Source organism: Culicoides brevitarsis, chromosome 2, assembly GCF_036172545.1.
Source record: "Culicoides brevitarsis isolate CSIRO-B50_1 chromosome 2, AGI_CSIRO_Cbre_v1, whole genome shotgun sequence".
Classification (NCBI taxonomy): Eukaryota; Metazoa; Arthropoda; class Insecta; order Diptera; family Ceratopogonidae; genus Culicoides; species Culicoides brevitarsis.
Window position 1 is genome coordinate 14,731,828 of NC_087086.1, and position 15,867 is coordinate 14,747,694.

Below are 15,867 nucleotides of genomic sequence, written 5' to 3' on the forward strand. Positions count from 1 at the left end.
TCATGCCATATAGCTCATAAAAATATTTTCCTGGTGCAATTAATTAGCATTTTTAAAATTTATTCAATAAAATGCGACTTCAGGTACACTAAAGCCTAATCCAAATAATAACATGAGCCTTTTGCACTCTAATTAATCATTAATAATTCCTAATAAAAAAAAAATACTCGAGAAAAAATCGCATAACAATTATTTATTAATTGATTGTAAATAACGCAAAGTAGAGAAAAAAAAACGTTGAAAAATTTTATCTCATTACCCATATGATACTATTTAGAAATTCGCGTTTAACGACCGAAGCCGACAATAAAATATCAGGTTAAAAAGCGTGACTATTGAGTGACATATTGTTCTTGTTTTATTATTATAATTGAACTACTGATATTAATAACAGCGAGCAAAAAAAAAAACTGACCACACGGCGGCGCGCGATTTAATTGATTGATTAGTGTGACATATACTTGGCTCACGTACGGCGGGCACGTTATGAATTATCGGAATGAATTAACGCCAATAAAGGTGCCTAATTTCCGATATTGTTTGTCGATTGACGTTATCTCGTTGTTTTGCTGGCAGCTTTTTTTTCTCACTACTAATTTGATTTTATCACATTTTAATCGAATATGCATAAAGGACAGTTTTTTGCTGGATTTTTTAATTTTTCTATCAAGATATTTAATCAAGGAATTCCGAAGAATTTTTCAGAACTACTGGTTTGGTGAGTGAATGACAGGCACGTAATACTAAATTGAATTAATTTGCATTTTTTAATATTTGGTGATTTATGACGTTAAATAATAATTAATAGCGGGATTTACTCGATGGTCGATTTGTTTCAAAAACCATAAAAACTTTTACAAAAAAAAAATAAATAAAAATATTTTTTTTACAAACTTTAAAAGAAATTTTCAAATTATTTATTGTAATTTTTTTTTTTTTTTAAATTTGTAATGCAAAATATTAGATTTAATTAATTAAATATTTTATGAACTGAATCAAATTTATTAATATTTTTTTTCGTCTCAAAAAAATCTCAAAACTTAAGAAGAACGTTTAAAAGCTTTTTTAATTTTTTTTTGAATTAAAATTAATTTATTTCATATTTTTAAGGTAATTTATTCAAGACATTTTTCCTTTTATTTTTAAATATATTTATAAAAAATATGTATTTTTGAAAATAAAATGTAATTAAATTAATTTAATCAATTATTTATTTAAAAATATTTTTTTATAAATATTTTCTAAATAAATGGAAAAATGTCTTTAGTAAATTACCTTGAAAATATGAAATAAATTATGAATTCTTGGAAAATAATTTATTGAGCAATACTGATCTTCAAAATTTTATTAAAATAATTAATAATTTTTATTATTTAATTTATTAATTTAAATAATTATTCATTAATTTTATATTGTATTAATTATTATAATTTTTTATTTACCTTAAGACCACTCCAATTTTTTTTTGAACTTTTTGTCCTATGCCCCATTTTAAAAGTCGAAAATCCAATGGGGCAAAATTTTATTAAAAATAAATAAAATTAAAATTGACTTCAAAAAATTTTTGAAGTTTTATTTGATATTTTTTTAAATTATAAGGATTTTTACAAAATTAATTTTTTTATTAATTTAAAAATTTTCGAATTAATTTTTTATTTTATTAAATAAAAAATAATTAAAATTGAATTTAACCGCCTAAATTATTCTTCTTTTTTTAAATTAACGTTCAACTTGTACGAAAAGCTTTGATGAAAAGCTTGAAGCTATCTTAGTTTAAACAGAATAAAAAGAGCGTAAAATTAGTATTTTTTGAATCTTTAAAAAATAAAATTTTAATAAATAAAAAAAACTAAAAAAATCTCGAAATTTAAAAAATTAATACATACAAAAAAAATATATTTTTAAAATTTTCTTGAATTTTTCAGTTGCAAAAAAATAACAAACAAAACAACCTTAAATTTATTTTTTTTTAATTTTTCAAAAATAAAATTTTAAATAAGAAAACTTCCAAATTATTTTTGATGTTCTCACCAAGCATCATTTTATTTAATTTCCTTCGTTTTTTTTTTAAATATTTAAGTTATGTACATTTTTTTTACTTATTTATTACTTTGTTTACGGGCATCGAATAATCGAACTTTTCAGGAGGAACCAATATGATTTTTTTTTCAACACTATTGTTTAAAAATTATTATTTTTTTAAATTAAATTAAATAAAATGTCAAGAAAATCCTTCTTTAAAAATTTCATCTAATTTTACATTTTATCTAAAAAAAATATAAGTAATTATTTAGCGGGGGCGGGAAAATACTTCTTATATAAGGAAATATTTTTTTTATAGTTTTTGTTTTTGCAGAAGAATATCTGGAAAAATATCCACATCCGATTTTTTCGTTATTTCTGCCGTGATTGCCGTTGCAGCGATGGCTTCTGGAGTAACAGCTTTATTTTCACTGAATATCCAACGTTTCTTGTTGACCAAAAATAGCACCATCAGTAACGGGAGATGCAATAACGAAAATCTGAAAAGTTTTCTCGAACTGCCGCTGTCGGATTTTTGGTAGAATTTCCATGCTAAAAAAAAATTTGGTGAGTTTTTAATTTTTTTTTAATAAAATAATGAGAATTTCTTACCTAAATACGTGAAATAGCAATTAAGTGGTAGCGTTTCCAATGCAAACCATTGATTTGTGACATCTAAAACAGGTGCTAAGAGCGATAATCCCGTAATCGCGACTGTATAACGTAAGGCGACGCGACGACATAACGCGGGATCCGTAACTGCCATCATGCGATATCCGGCTCTCGAGTAATCCGGTCTCAAATTCCACGATAACGCATTAAAATGCGGAAACTGCCATGCATAAAGGAGTCCTGCCATGATCCACGCACCGCCGCCAAGTTGCCCAGCACATGCTGCCCATCCCATCATCGGCGGAATCGCTCCCACGATAGATCCGACCCACGTATTCAGGATGCTGTACCGCTTCATGGGCGTATAAATCATCGTATAAAGCACCAAATTCGTCGCCCCCAGAGCCGCTGTCAGTCCATTGCAACCGTAATACAGGAGACTAATTCCCGTGGCACCAGCTACTGTCGCAAACCCAACGGCATGCAACGGCGTCAAATATCCCTTAACGAGCACCCGGTTCTTCGTACGAGACATTTGCGCATCGAAGGGCACCTCAAAAAACTGATTTATTGAATTTGCGGCGCCCGAAAGAAGTCCCGTGCCCACGGAACACATCACAAAAGTCGTTGGATCAAACGCTGCCGGTGCGACGGCATATCCAGCCATCGAAGTAATCACGACGAGTGACGTCAAACGAATTTTCGACAACATCATGTATTGCTTCAATTTATTTTGTTCCGTCGCTGGATGAACGCGCCATGCCATTTCCGCACCTTTCACGGGCTTTAAGGGTTTTTGTGAGATCGTGACGTCATCCGGATTGAATACTGGCACTTTGTTAATCGCGGGCGGGTTTTCAACCAGCAACGTTACAGTCGGCTTGAAGTTGCGCGATGTCATGAGCGCGATAGAGGGATCTGCGCCATCGAGTGTCGTTTTTGGTGGAATTACATCTTCTTCCGTGTTGGGTAACGTTTGGGCAACGGCAGCCTCGCGAGGCGATATTTTTTGTACATACTAAAAAAAAATTTCAAAGGTACAGAGATAAATATTGATTACACAACCAAAAATATAACCAACCTTTCGCAGTGGAACGATTCGTGTCAATACTGTGGTTCGATTACTGCATAATTGTGTGATTTTGAAACAGTTTAACATGCTTACAGTGTCGACGAAGGCTGTCGTAAGCGCATTTTTCACCCAAAAACACGAATTAACACTGAATTTTCCACTTTTCCTGCGTTCAGTTTTTCCTTCGCAGGTGATTTTGACATGTGTGAGTTGATGTCGAGCAGTGACGGAACTCAAAACGGGGCGAATGGGGCACTGTCAAAAAGTGTGCCCTATTTAAAAATTTAAAACAAACGAAAAATGTCTAAACGCTATTTTAGTTAGCTTTAACATTTTTAGCGATATTTAAATCTTAAATTCATAATTTTTTTCTGATATTCAAAATTTTTTCATGAAGTATGCAATGAATCTTACACATCATATTTTCTAAAGTTTTTACGAAATTTTTAAGTTTTTCCCATAAATCGTTATTTTTTTCAGTTCCTAAACATTTTCTTAACTAAACTTGAAATTCTACATAAATAAACAAAAGAACAGAATTTTAGTTTTTCAAATGCATTTTGAGTTCTAATTTACAGAAACATCTTAATTACAATGTAAAAAAAAATCTTCCGATGTCGAACCCTATTCTGATGTTACAACTCAAACCGCTAAGAAATTTTGGCACAAGACTCAAAAAAATTTCTCAAGTAAAAATTAATTTTTTCTTGCTGGTTCTTTTGCGTTGTCATGACAATTCTTGACTTTTTTTTTGAAAATCGCTCAGAAATTTTCTCAACAATAATTTCATGATTTTTTATTTTAAAACCTTGAAGTAACGATTTTGAGGACAGGAAAATAAAACAAAAAAGAGATAAAAATTTTCATGATGAACATAAATAAATAAGATTTTTTTAATATCAGCTTTAACTTACTTTTGATTGCTTGTGTTTTCGCTGTTTTCCTTTTTTGATCAACTTCCAATATTCCGGATGAGACGTAGATTCGATTTTGTTTATTAAAGATTCTAATCGTACTTGCACGTAGCTGCATAATGAGCGTGGAAATTGGTTTAGCAACTCTCCGTTTTTGATCTCGTTGTGGTGGTTTTCAATTAAACCATTTGATGGACGTTTGTTTGGAACCATTTTTTGAAATAAGCGAAGTCGATATGTTGGCAAAAATGCAGTTTTTAAATCCAGAAGTCTGTAGAAAACGCCATTTTTTCCTCGAATATCAAAGAAATTGTTTCATGGGACGTTTCTTCTGTTGTTTTGCACAAGCTTTCGAATTTATTTTTTTGAAATATTTCTTCCTCAAAAAACGACGTATCTTGATTGTCGTAAAAAAATTTTCTTGCATTGTCAGTCGCATCTGTTAAAATATTGCGTTGTTCAGGATATGCTCATGAGGAGGTTCTTTTTTCGCTGCTGGACTTTGGCTGTTGTATATTCGGATGAAAATATATATAGAGCCTCTCTAAGTATGTCAAAGCATTTTTCGAACGATTCTGCCATCATGATTGCAGTGAAAATTTGGATGATGATAGATTTTGTGTGCATTTGTGTAGACGGCAAATTCTTGTCGTGTTAGTTAGTTGAAAATTTGTACAAAAATTAGCAAAATCTTTTTTAAAAAATTAAGAGTTATAATTTTTCTAAAGTTTTAAAGGGCCTAAAAAATTCAAAGCATTATTCTTTTTAATTTTATATATAAAACTCTTAATATACAAAATTTGTTTCTGTCTCCATTGAAGGGCACAAATTTTTTCGCATTGCCCTTCATACAAAGCAAGTTGATTACGTCACTGAATTTCTGTCAAAACAAAATGTCAAAAATCCTCAAAAATGACATTTATCACTTTCATTCGTCTCATTTAACGGTCACCCAAGCAAAACATCAACATCAGACGCCGCTCTGAAAGAACTCGAAATTGTACAAAAAATTCAATTTAATTTAAGCCACAAAATCATTTAAAAATGCCTCCAAAGGCTCCGCCAGAAGAGCAACCCATGGACGTCGACGAAGACGACTTTTCCGAAGATGAAGAAGGTAAACACGCAAATTCCTTTGTCTTTCCCTCCAATAACTTTAAATTTTTGTCCTTTAGGAGGACGTCGCGTTGCTGGAATCTACATTCCGCCCCCAATTAAGCCCTATTGCAGCACCGAGAGCAAAGGACCTCGCCTGATGATCACAAAAATGGTTTGCGAAGATTTCAAGTCGTACGCCGACACCGTCACTCTTGGACCTTTTCATCATGTAAGTCGTTTTTCTTCAAAAATTCATTAATTTTTGGCTTAAAATCATTTTTTTCGTAGCAATTCTCCGCTGTTATCGGTCCCAATGGCAGTGGCAAAAGTAACGTAATCGACGCAATGCTGTTCGTGTTTGGATATCGCGCGCAGAAAATTCGTTCGAAAAAAATCTCCGTTTTGCTGCACAAATCCTCGAAAAAGCCAAATGTCAAGCAGTGCAAAGTCGAAGTGCATTTCACGGAAATTATTGACAAGCCCGACGGTACATTTGAAAAAGTTCCCAACACGGAATTCGTCGTCGCTCGTTTGGGTTACGACAATAACGGCTCCGATTACTTGCTGAACGGGCGAAAGACGTCATTTAAAGAGGTCGCCAAGATGCTAAAAGGCTACGGGATTGATTTGGATCACAATCGTTTCCTAATTTTGCAAGGAGAAGTCGAATCGATCGCCATGATGAAGTCGAAAGCGCAAACCCCGACGGAATGTGGCTTGCTCGAGTACTTGGAAGACATTATCGGCACGACGCGCTACAAAAAACCCCTGCAACTCATCAATGAACGCGTCGAGGAGCTCAACGAGAAACGCACGGAGAAACATAATCGCTGCAAAATGGCGGAACGCGAAATGAAAGACTTGGAAAAGCCCATGAAGGAAGCTGTGGAGCATCTGAAACTCGAAAATAGCTTTTTCCGCACACAAAATTTGCAAATTCAAAAATATTTGCAGGAAACGAAGCAACACATCAAGGAGGCGGAAGACACAAAAACCGGTCTTGACGAGGAATTGACGACGCATGACGCGCAATACACCGAATTCATTAACGAACGCAAGGAAAAGGAAAAAATCATCGAAGAAAACACAAAAAAGAAGGAAAGTTTGACGAAACGAAAGGAAGACATGGAAACTGCCCTTAAAGCAGCTGACCGAAAATACACCCAGACCCAAGAATCGATGGTTGCCGCCAACAAACGTCGAAAAACGCTAAAAACGCAGCTAGAAAAGGAAAAAGAAAAATTGGAGGAGCTCAAAAAGGTCCCGGAAAAGAACGAAAAAGAAATCACGGAAAGCGAGAAAAAAATTGAAAAACTCACGAAACAAAAATCCGAGCTAGATGCCCAATTAGAGGAAAATCTCGCGAAATTCAAAGAAGAAACGGTCGAACTTCAACAACAAAAGGAAGAAATTTCCACCAAACTCATCGAATTGAAGAAAAAAAGTGACGCCGACAAAGCTGCTCTCGTCGTAAAGGAACAAGAGCTCAAAGTCGTCACTTCCGGTCGAACAACGGAAATCCGAAAATACGAAACGTTAAAAAATTCCCTCGAAGACTCCAAGAAATCGCTTGAGGAGAAAAAAGAACGAATTGTGGCGGCGAAAAAAGAGTTTACGGAAGCCAAGACGACCTTGGATGACATTACGCAAAAATGTCAGTCGCATCAACGGCAGGAACAAGAACTGACAGAACGAGTTAGAGTGCTTCGCAGTAAAATTGAGCAAAATAACCAAGAAATGCAGGCGAAACACACGCACGGGAAAGTTTTGGATTTTTTGATGGCTCAAAAGAAGAAAGGAACGTTGCCAGGAGTTATTGGACGACTTGGAGATTTGGGAGGAATTGACGCCAAATACGATGTTGCCATCTCCAATGCATGCGGAAAGTTGGATAATATTTTGGTAGATACAGTTGACACGGCCCAAGCATGTATTGAAGCACTGCGGAAGCATAACGTTGGCAGTGGGACGTTCATTGCGTTGGATAAGATGCAAAAGTTTCAAGAAAATGTTCGGAGGAAGATTCAAACGTGAGTTTTTTCTCATATTTTGAGTTTTTTTCAACAATTTTTTGACAAAAAATTAATTTTTAGGCCAGAAAACGTTCCTCGCTTGTTCGACTTGGTCAAGGTCGAAGACGAATCAGTCTTGCCAGCGTTTTATTTCGCGCTTCGTGACACTGTCGTGGCTAATGACTTGGATCAAGGTACTCGTATTGCGTATGGAGCGAAACGTTGGCGTGTGGTTTCCTTGCAGGGAGGCGTTATTGAGACTTCGGGTACAATGACAGGCGGAGGTCGGTCCGTGTTGCGCGGAAAAATGGGACAAAAAGTACAAACAAAGACGAAATTGTCGACGCCGAAATCGAATAAGGAGTTGGAAGGATGGATGGTAATTTTTTTAATATTTTTTTATGAGATTTTTTTTTTTAAATTTATTATAAATTGCGCCAAAAAGTGCATTTTTTTAATTTAATTTTAATTTTTTAAAAATTTTTCCAATTGACTTTTTTTTTATTTTTAAAAAATATTTTAATTTCTTGAAAATGTTTTTGAATATTTTTTAGAATTTTGTAATTTTTAATACCTCAAAAATTTTTCAATTTTTTCAAATTTTCAAAAAATTTTTGAGAATATTTAAATATTGTTTTATGAATATTTCTCAAAAAATTATTACTTTTTTTAACCAATTAAAAAATTTAAAATTTTAATTTTTTCAATTCGTTGAAATATTTTTAATTTTTAAAAAATATTTTCTATTTTTTTTTTAAGTTTCCGATATGAATAAAACTTGATTTTTTAAAATTTCTTAAAATTTTAAGATTTTCTAAAAATTTCTTCAATTTATTAAACAATTTTCTGTTAAAATTATTTTATTTAATTTTTTTTTTTATTTTTCAAAAAAAAAAATTAATTTTGAAAAGTAATTTTTTGTTTTTAAAAATTTTTAAAATTAGGAATTTGTCTTTAAAAATATCTTAGTTTTTTTTTTTTTGTATATTCATTACTTTTTTTTATAAAATTTTAAAAATTAATTCTTCAACTTTTGAGAATGTATTTAAATATTCTTTATTAAATTCTTAAATATTAAAAAAAAATATTTATTTTTAAAATTATTACTTTTTTAAACCAATTATTTTTATTTTTTTTTTCAATTCCTTGAAATATTTTTAATTTTTAAAAAATATTTTTTTTTTAATTTTCTTAAATTAATTTTTTAAATTTCTTAAATTTTTTAGAATTTCTGAAAAAAAATTCTTTAAATTTATTAAATTGAAATTTTTCTCAAATTCATTTTTAATTTATTTTATTTTTAAAAATTTTTTTTTTTTTAATATTTTTTTTTATTTTTCAAAATTTAAAAAAAAATCAGGCATTTGTCTTTAAGTTTTTTAACTGTTTATAAATATTTATTTTTTATTATAAAATTTTCGAAAATTAATCAATTTCAATATAAATTTTTTTTTCAGGTCGAAGCCGAACGCCTCCAAAACCAAGTAAACGAACTGCAACGCGAACAAGGCGAATGGGAAGCTCAAATCCGCCCGCTTCAACAAACCGTCACCCAACGCGACAACGAAATCCGTCAACTCGAAAACGCCATCCGTACCTTCACCAACCAACTCCCGAAGGTAGAAGAGCAAGTAAAGCGCCAAGAAGAGATTGTCAAAAACACCCATTCCGACGAAAATGCCGTCAAAGTCCTCGAAAAAGAAATCGCCGCATTACGAGCTGCTTTTGACAAATCCTTAAAAGCCACGAACGAACTTCAAGCTGAAGTCACCGCCATCGACCAACAAATCAACGACATCAACAACAAAAAAGTCAAAGGCTTGCGGACAAAAATCAAGGACTTAAAGACGCAAATCGACAAATTAACGAGCAACGTGAGCAAATTACGCGCCGAACTGGATGCAAACGAGCGAAACATCCAAAAAGCCGAGGAACGAATCGAAAACTGTCAAACCGAGATCGCGACAGCGGAAACGGACTTGCGACAATATGACGCCGTTCGCAAGGAATGTGTCGAAGACAAGGAACAAATTGAGGAAAAGTTGAAAGAAATTTCCGAGGAGCTCAGTACGACAGATTCTGGTTTCGGTGACTTGAAAAAAGAAATTGCGGCGTTGCAAAAGAAAGAAAATGAGGGAAGGATGAAAAGATTGGAGATTGAACAGAAATTGGAAGCGGTGAACGATCAAATTAAGGATTTCAAACGAGCCATTCCGCATTGGGAGAACAAATTAAAGCCACTAAAGTTGCATAAAATCCCGAACGAAGACGAGCCGGAGCCTTTTAAGCAATATACGGAAGAAGAGCTCAACGGATATGCCATGGCGGACATCCAATATCAATATACGTCGCAAGAAGAGCAACTTTCCAAGTCAAAACCCAACTTTTCGGTCATCGACGAGTTCAACTCCAAACGTGGCACGTATCTGGATCGCGTTCGAGACTTGGAAGACGTCACAGCGAAACGTAACGAAATGCGTCAAACGTACGATGACGTCCGAAAATTAAGATTTAGCGAATTTATGGCTGGTTTCAACATAATTACGAAGAAATTGAAGGAAATGTACCGCATGATCACGTTGGGCGGCGATGCCGAACTCGAACTTGTGGACAGCATGGATCCGTTTAACGAGGGAATCGTTTTTAGTGTTCGTCCCCCCAAGAAATCGTGGAAAAGTATCTCGAATTTGTCAGGCGGAGAGAAAACTTTGTCGTCTCTGGCACTCGTATTCGCCTTGCATTACTACAAACCATCCCCACTTTACGTCATGGACGAGATTGATGCCGCTTTGGATTTCAAAAATGTCTCCATCGTTGCGAATTACATCAAAGATCGCACGAAAAACGCCCAATTTATCATTATTTCGCTGCGTGCCAACATGTTCGAACTTTCGGATTATCTCGTGGGCATTTGTAAATATGAGGATTGCACGAAATCTTGCACCGTGAAGAATATTCCGCCGCCAAGACCGACACAACCGATGACCTTGACGCAATCCAGTCAAATTGTGAATGCGGATTTGGCGTTTAATTCGTTACGGGATACTTTGTCGCAACGACCGTCGACGACGCAAAGTGAAGTCAGTAATAAGAGTGTTGAGGAGGAAGAAAAAGAGGCGGAATTGGATGAAAGTGGCTTGAATAGCACCGTAATTGAAAATCCCACCGTTAGTGAGAAGACGTTGCAAGAAATCGATGAGAGTGTGACAAAAATGGACGAATCGGTTGTTGAGGAGACGATCGTTAATGAGTCGAGTGTGGTGAATGAGACGAGCGTCACTGAGGAAAGTGTAGCGATGGAAACAGATTAATTTTTTATATTTTTTTTTAATGAGTATGAGTAGAATTTATGTTTTTGACCTTTTCTTGGATTTAGTTATAAAAATTATTTGTGAGAATAGAATTCTAAAATATAAATAAAATAAGAATAAATTTATTTTTACACAGATTTAATTTTTTTTTTTAGATTTAGAAGATTTCTTTTTTATTTAGGAGCAATTTTTGCATTTTTTACATAAGGCTTCAAGTATTTTTTTTTATTAATTTTATTATTTTTTTTAATTGATTAATAAATTAATTAAATTTTTTATTATATTTAATTTTATTTTAATTAATTTTACTTTACATTTTTTAAACTTTAAATTTTTTTTTTTTTTTATTTTATTTACTTTACTTTATTCTATCTTTTTATTTTTTTTATTAAAATTTATTCTGAGCTTTTCAAATTGATTTAATTTTTGCATTTATTTAAATATTTTTTTTATTTTATTTTTTGTTTAGTAACACTTCGAATTTATTTCAAACATTTTTAAAAAAAATTTATCTAATTTTTTTTCTAAGGTTTTCCTATAGTTTTTAATTTTTTTTTTTTGTATAAAAATTAATAATTCAATTAAATAATAATTTTTATCAAAAAAAAATCAAAACAAATGAATTTTATTGAAATTTTGATATCGAAAAAAATATTAATTTTCCCTTAACTTTCACATTTCAGTCAAAAAAAAATAAAATTTTGACAAAAATCATGAAATTCATGAATTTTCATTAAAAATAAATTTAAAAAAAATACTTTAAATTTAAAAGCTATAAAAAATTTTTATAAAGTAAATTTTAAATTTTTGAAAAATGACAAAATAATTAATAATTTTTAGTTAATAAATTTTAAAAATAAATAAATAATTTTTTGATATTAAATAAAATTTTATTTTATAAAATAAATAAATAAATTTAAATGAAATAATTAAATCATTTTTTTTTATTAAAAAATTAAAAATATCAATTAAAAACAATTTTTTGACTTAAATTAGGTTAAAAAAGCGATTAAAAATATTTTAGATTATCTAATTAATCTAATATTGATAAAAAAAAATAAATACAAATTTTATCAAGATAAAAGAACCCATTGTTGATTAACTCTTTTTTTTCACATATTTGATCAGTTGTAATTTAGCCACCGTTCTGTCATTCAAAAAAAAAAATAAAAAAAAATTAGAGTGAATTTTAGGAGAAAAAAACATTCCCATTGTAAACATTTTTACAAATTCTATGCAAAATATTATTTTCTTATTTTTTGTTTTTTTTTATTTTACATTTTACATGACAATTGAACCATTCTTCTCAATGATGATCATTAGAAGAGAGAAAATTGACGACTTTATTGTATCTGCATTACTGTAATAGTATGTATGAGTGGAATTTACCTTGAATATTTGTTTAGTTGAGGCTTTTGGAGCAGTAAAAATATTTTTTCTGTTCAATAAAGATAATTTTGTTGCAAAAAACTTAATAAAAAAAATTAAAAATTTTTAAATAAAATTATTTTTTATTTTAAAAATTATAAAAAAAATAAATATTTAGTTAAAAATTAATTTGTCATTAATCATTTTTAATTTGACAATAAAATTACTCAATTTATAATTTTATCAATTTTTTTGTAAATATTTTGAAGCCTAATCTACGAAAAAAACGATTAAAATATTTTTGCTTATCGCAAAAGCCTGAATATCTAATAAATACTACAAAAAAGTTTAATAACATAATAATCATGACAGAAAATTTGATCGTAGATAAAGCTTCTGTGAAGTAGAATTTCAGTAGTTCAAATGGAAAAGTCGCAATCGTACACAGTAACCGATGGGTAAGAAAATATTTTTCAAGTGAAATTAACACAAAAAAAAATTAAAATATGTGAAAAATTTTAAAATGACTGAAAAAAATAAATAAAAAAATTATTTAAATTTTTTAAATAAATTTCGGTAGCACGTGAGCCATAAAATTTAATAATAATTGTAAAAATTATCATCGAGGTAGTAATAACCTAATAAAAACCATCAAAGTGTTGGAATTCCCAATAAAAAAGTGTGTATAGAAATTGTATCTACGGAATGATAAGATTTGTTGATCAAAAAAATGATTATCGTGTGAAAGAATTTTATTTTACAATAAAAAAAATTGTCTGGCACGGCGTCTAAGTGTCTTGGATAAATTTAAATAATTTCAATTGTAAAAATGTTTTTTGTGAAGTTTGTCATTTTTAAATATTGAATTTAAACAAAATAATTATTCAAAATAAGTGAAAAAATTAAAATTTTAAAAAATGGAAAAAAATAAATAAAAATTTAAAGCTATAAAAGATTTTTAAATAAATTGAATTAAAAAAAAAGAATTAAAAAAAATAAAAAAAAATAATAAAATAAAGAAACATTAACAAAAAAAATAAAAAAAAAAATAATAAAAGAAAAAGCAATTAAAGTTAAATTTAAAATTTAAATTTTTTTGCGAGTATTTTCAGTATTTTTTATCTCTTTTTTATTGTAATTATTACTATTCGATTTTGTTTTAGTATTTAATTTTTTAACAGAAATATTAGTTCTAAAATTTTAAAAAAAATAATTAATTTTTATTTTATTTTTTTATTTATTTTTTAAAATTTTTATTTTTTTGCAAATTTTTTATTTTTTTAATTAAAATTTAATTTTATTATTTAATTTTTATTTATTAATTATTTATTATTTTTTTTATTTTAATTTTTATTTATTTATTTTATTTTTTTTTATTAATTAAAATTTAACTTTTAGTCCCGATGTCGACACCGCAATCTGGAAATTTTGGACGAAGCGTCGATATGTGCTCGTCATCATGTGTTTCTTCGGGTTCGCAAACGCTTACGGACTACGAGTCAATTTGTCCGTGGGCATCGTCGCCATGACAAAACTCGTGAACAAGACTGACGAAAACGGATTCACCTACGAAGCTCCCGATATCGACTATTCCAAAGGAGAAATCAGCATCATTCTTTCCTCATTTTTCTACGGTTACATCCTCACGCAAGTCGCTGGCGGAATTATCACTCGATATATCAGTGCTCACATCGTTTACGGCATCGGAATTTTCTTGACGGCCCTTTTTACTCTCATAACTCCGCTGATTGCGCGAAATTTCGCCGCTTTGGTGACAGTTCGGATCATCGAGGGACTCTTCGAGGGCGTGACATTCCCCTGTTTGCACTCGATGTTGTCGAAATGGGCTCCGCCGTTAGAAAGAACTCGAATGGTTGGCATTGCTTTTGCGGGAAATTACATTGGAACGGTCATAAGTATGCCTCTTTCGGGGATTTTAGGCGAGCAACTTGGATGGGAATCGATTTTCTACGTTTTTGGCGCATTAGGAGTGCTTTGGTACGTGTTTTGGCTGCTTCTGATTCAAGAAAGTCCCGAAAAAGACACGCGAATAACGGAAGAAGAGAAAAATTATATTTTGAAGACGTTGGGAGCTCAACGGAAAACAGTGCCGCCAACGCCATGGAGAAAAATTTGGACTTCCACAGCGGTTTGGGCGATAATTTTTGCTCATTTCTCCGAAAATTGGGGTTATTACACTCTTTTGACGCAACTTCCGACGTTCTTAAATGGTAAAATTTTGTATTTTTTAAAGAAAATTTAAAATTTAATCAAAAAATTATTTTTTTTTCAGACGTAATTGGATTCGATCTCACCAAAGCTGGTTTCACTTCAAGTTTGCCGTATTTGACGATGGGAGTTTTATTGGCTCCAACGGGATATTTGGCTGATTTGTTAATTACCAAAAATATTTTGAGTGTTACAAACGTTCGGCGCATCTTTAATTGCGGAGGTTTTGTGGCGCAATGTGTTTTTATGATGACCGCGGGATATTTGACGTCGCCAACGGGAATTATCGCGTGTCTTGTGTTGGGAGTTGGATTGGGAGCCTTTTCGATATCGGGATTTGCTGTTAATGCCTTGGACATTGCGCCGAGTTTTGCTGCGATTTTGATGGGCATTACTAATACGTTTGCGGTAAGTTTTATTAAAATGAAAAAAAAAAATCAGAAATAAAATAAAATTACATACAAAATATTTAAATATTGTAAATTCTTAAAAAATTTATCTAAAGAAAAATTTAAAAAAAAAAAATTAAGAGATATTTTTCAAAATTTAATAAAATAAATTTAAAAAAATAATTTAGTAGAGTAATTTTTTTATTTAAAAAAAAATTCATTAAAATAATTTCTAAAAATTTAAAAAAACTGAAAATATGAAAAAAAATAATAAAACTAAAAATGGTAAAAAATTATAAAATAATATTTTAAAAAAATTATTAAAAATTAAATTAAAATAAAAATATTAAAAAATTCGATTGATATAAATTAAATTAAAAAAATAATAATTTTGATAAAAATTCGAAAAAATCTTAAAATTCGAAAAATTTTGTATTTTTGAAATTTTATACGTATTTTTTTTAATTTATTCACAGACCTTACCTGGAATTATTTCTCCTTTACTCACGGGAGCCATTGTGACAGCAGATCAACAAGACCCGTCCCAAACTGATCTCTTAAACAGTCAATGGAAAATTGTTTTTATCGTCTCAGCTTCCATTTATTTAGTTGGATGCGTTGTTTATTGGTTTTTCGCCAGCGGAGAGTTACAAGAATGGGCTGTGGTAGAAAATGAGGAAGATAACGAAATTCAAATGGATAAAAAGAAGAAATTCGCAGGAGATGTTGGAGGTTATGACAACCAATCGATGGAGTATGGAGACGGAGAATAATTTATTTTGAACAAAAAATGTGCAATAAATTAAATTAAAATTATTTTTAAAAGAAATTTTTATTAAA

General features: G+C 30.6%; 3 protein-coding genes across 3 annotated transcripts; 2 read left to right on the plus strand and 1 right to left on the minus strand.

The window, feature by feature from the left end:
* Positions 1-2,015: 2,015 nt before the first annotated feature.
* LOC134829354 (protoheme IX farnesyltransferase, mitochondrial) lies at positions 2,016-3,916 on the minus strand. The gene is made up of 3 exons (XM_063842402.1): positions 3,716-3,916; positions 2,635-3,652; positions 2,016-2,574 (listed from the first exon to the last, which is right to left on the minus strand). Exons 1-3 carry the CDS (start codon positions 3,791-3,793, stop codon positions 2,336-2,338), a joined length of 1,335 nt encoding a protein of 444 aa, XP_063698472.1. The 5' UTR covers positions 3,794-3,916; the 3' UTR covers positions 2,016-2,335.
* Positions 3,917-5,590: 1,674 nt separating this feature from the next.
* On the plus strand, positions 5,591-11,179 carry LOC134829615 (structural maintenance of chromosomes protein 4). The gene is made up of 5 exons (XM_063842790.1): positions 5,591-5,737; positions 5,796-5,947; positions 6,007-7,748; positions 7,812-8,109; positions 9,188-11,179. Exons 1-5 carry the CDS (start codon positions 5,665-5,667, stop codon positions 11,039-11,041), a joined length of 4,119 nt encoding a protein of 1,372 aa, XP_063698860.1. The 5' UTR covers positions 5,591-5,664; the 3' UTR covers positions 11,042-11,179.
* Positions 11,180-12,796: 1,617 nt separating this feature from the next.
* On the plus strand, positions 12,797-15,811 carry LOC134831371 (vesicular glutamate transporter 1-like). The gene is made up of 4 exons (XM_063845091.1): positions 12,797-12,867; positions 13,808-14,640; positions 14,703-15,046; positions 15,504-15,811. The coding sequence occupies exons 1-4, from the start codon at positions 12,833-12,835 to the stop codon at positions 15,798-15,800; spliced, it is 1,509 nt and encodes a 502-aa protein (XP_063701161.1). The 5' UTR covers positions 12,797-12,832; the 3' UTR covers positions 15,801-15,811.
* The last annotated feature ends 56 nt before the right edge of the window (positions 15,812-15,867 follow it).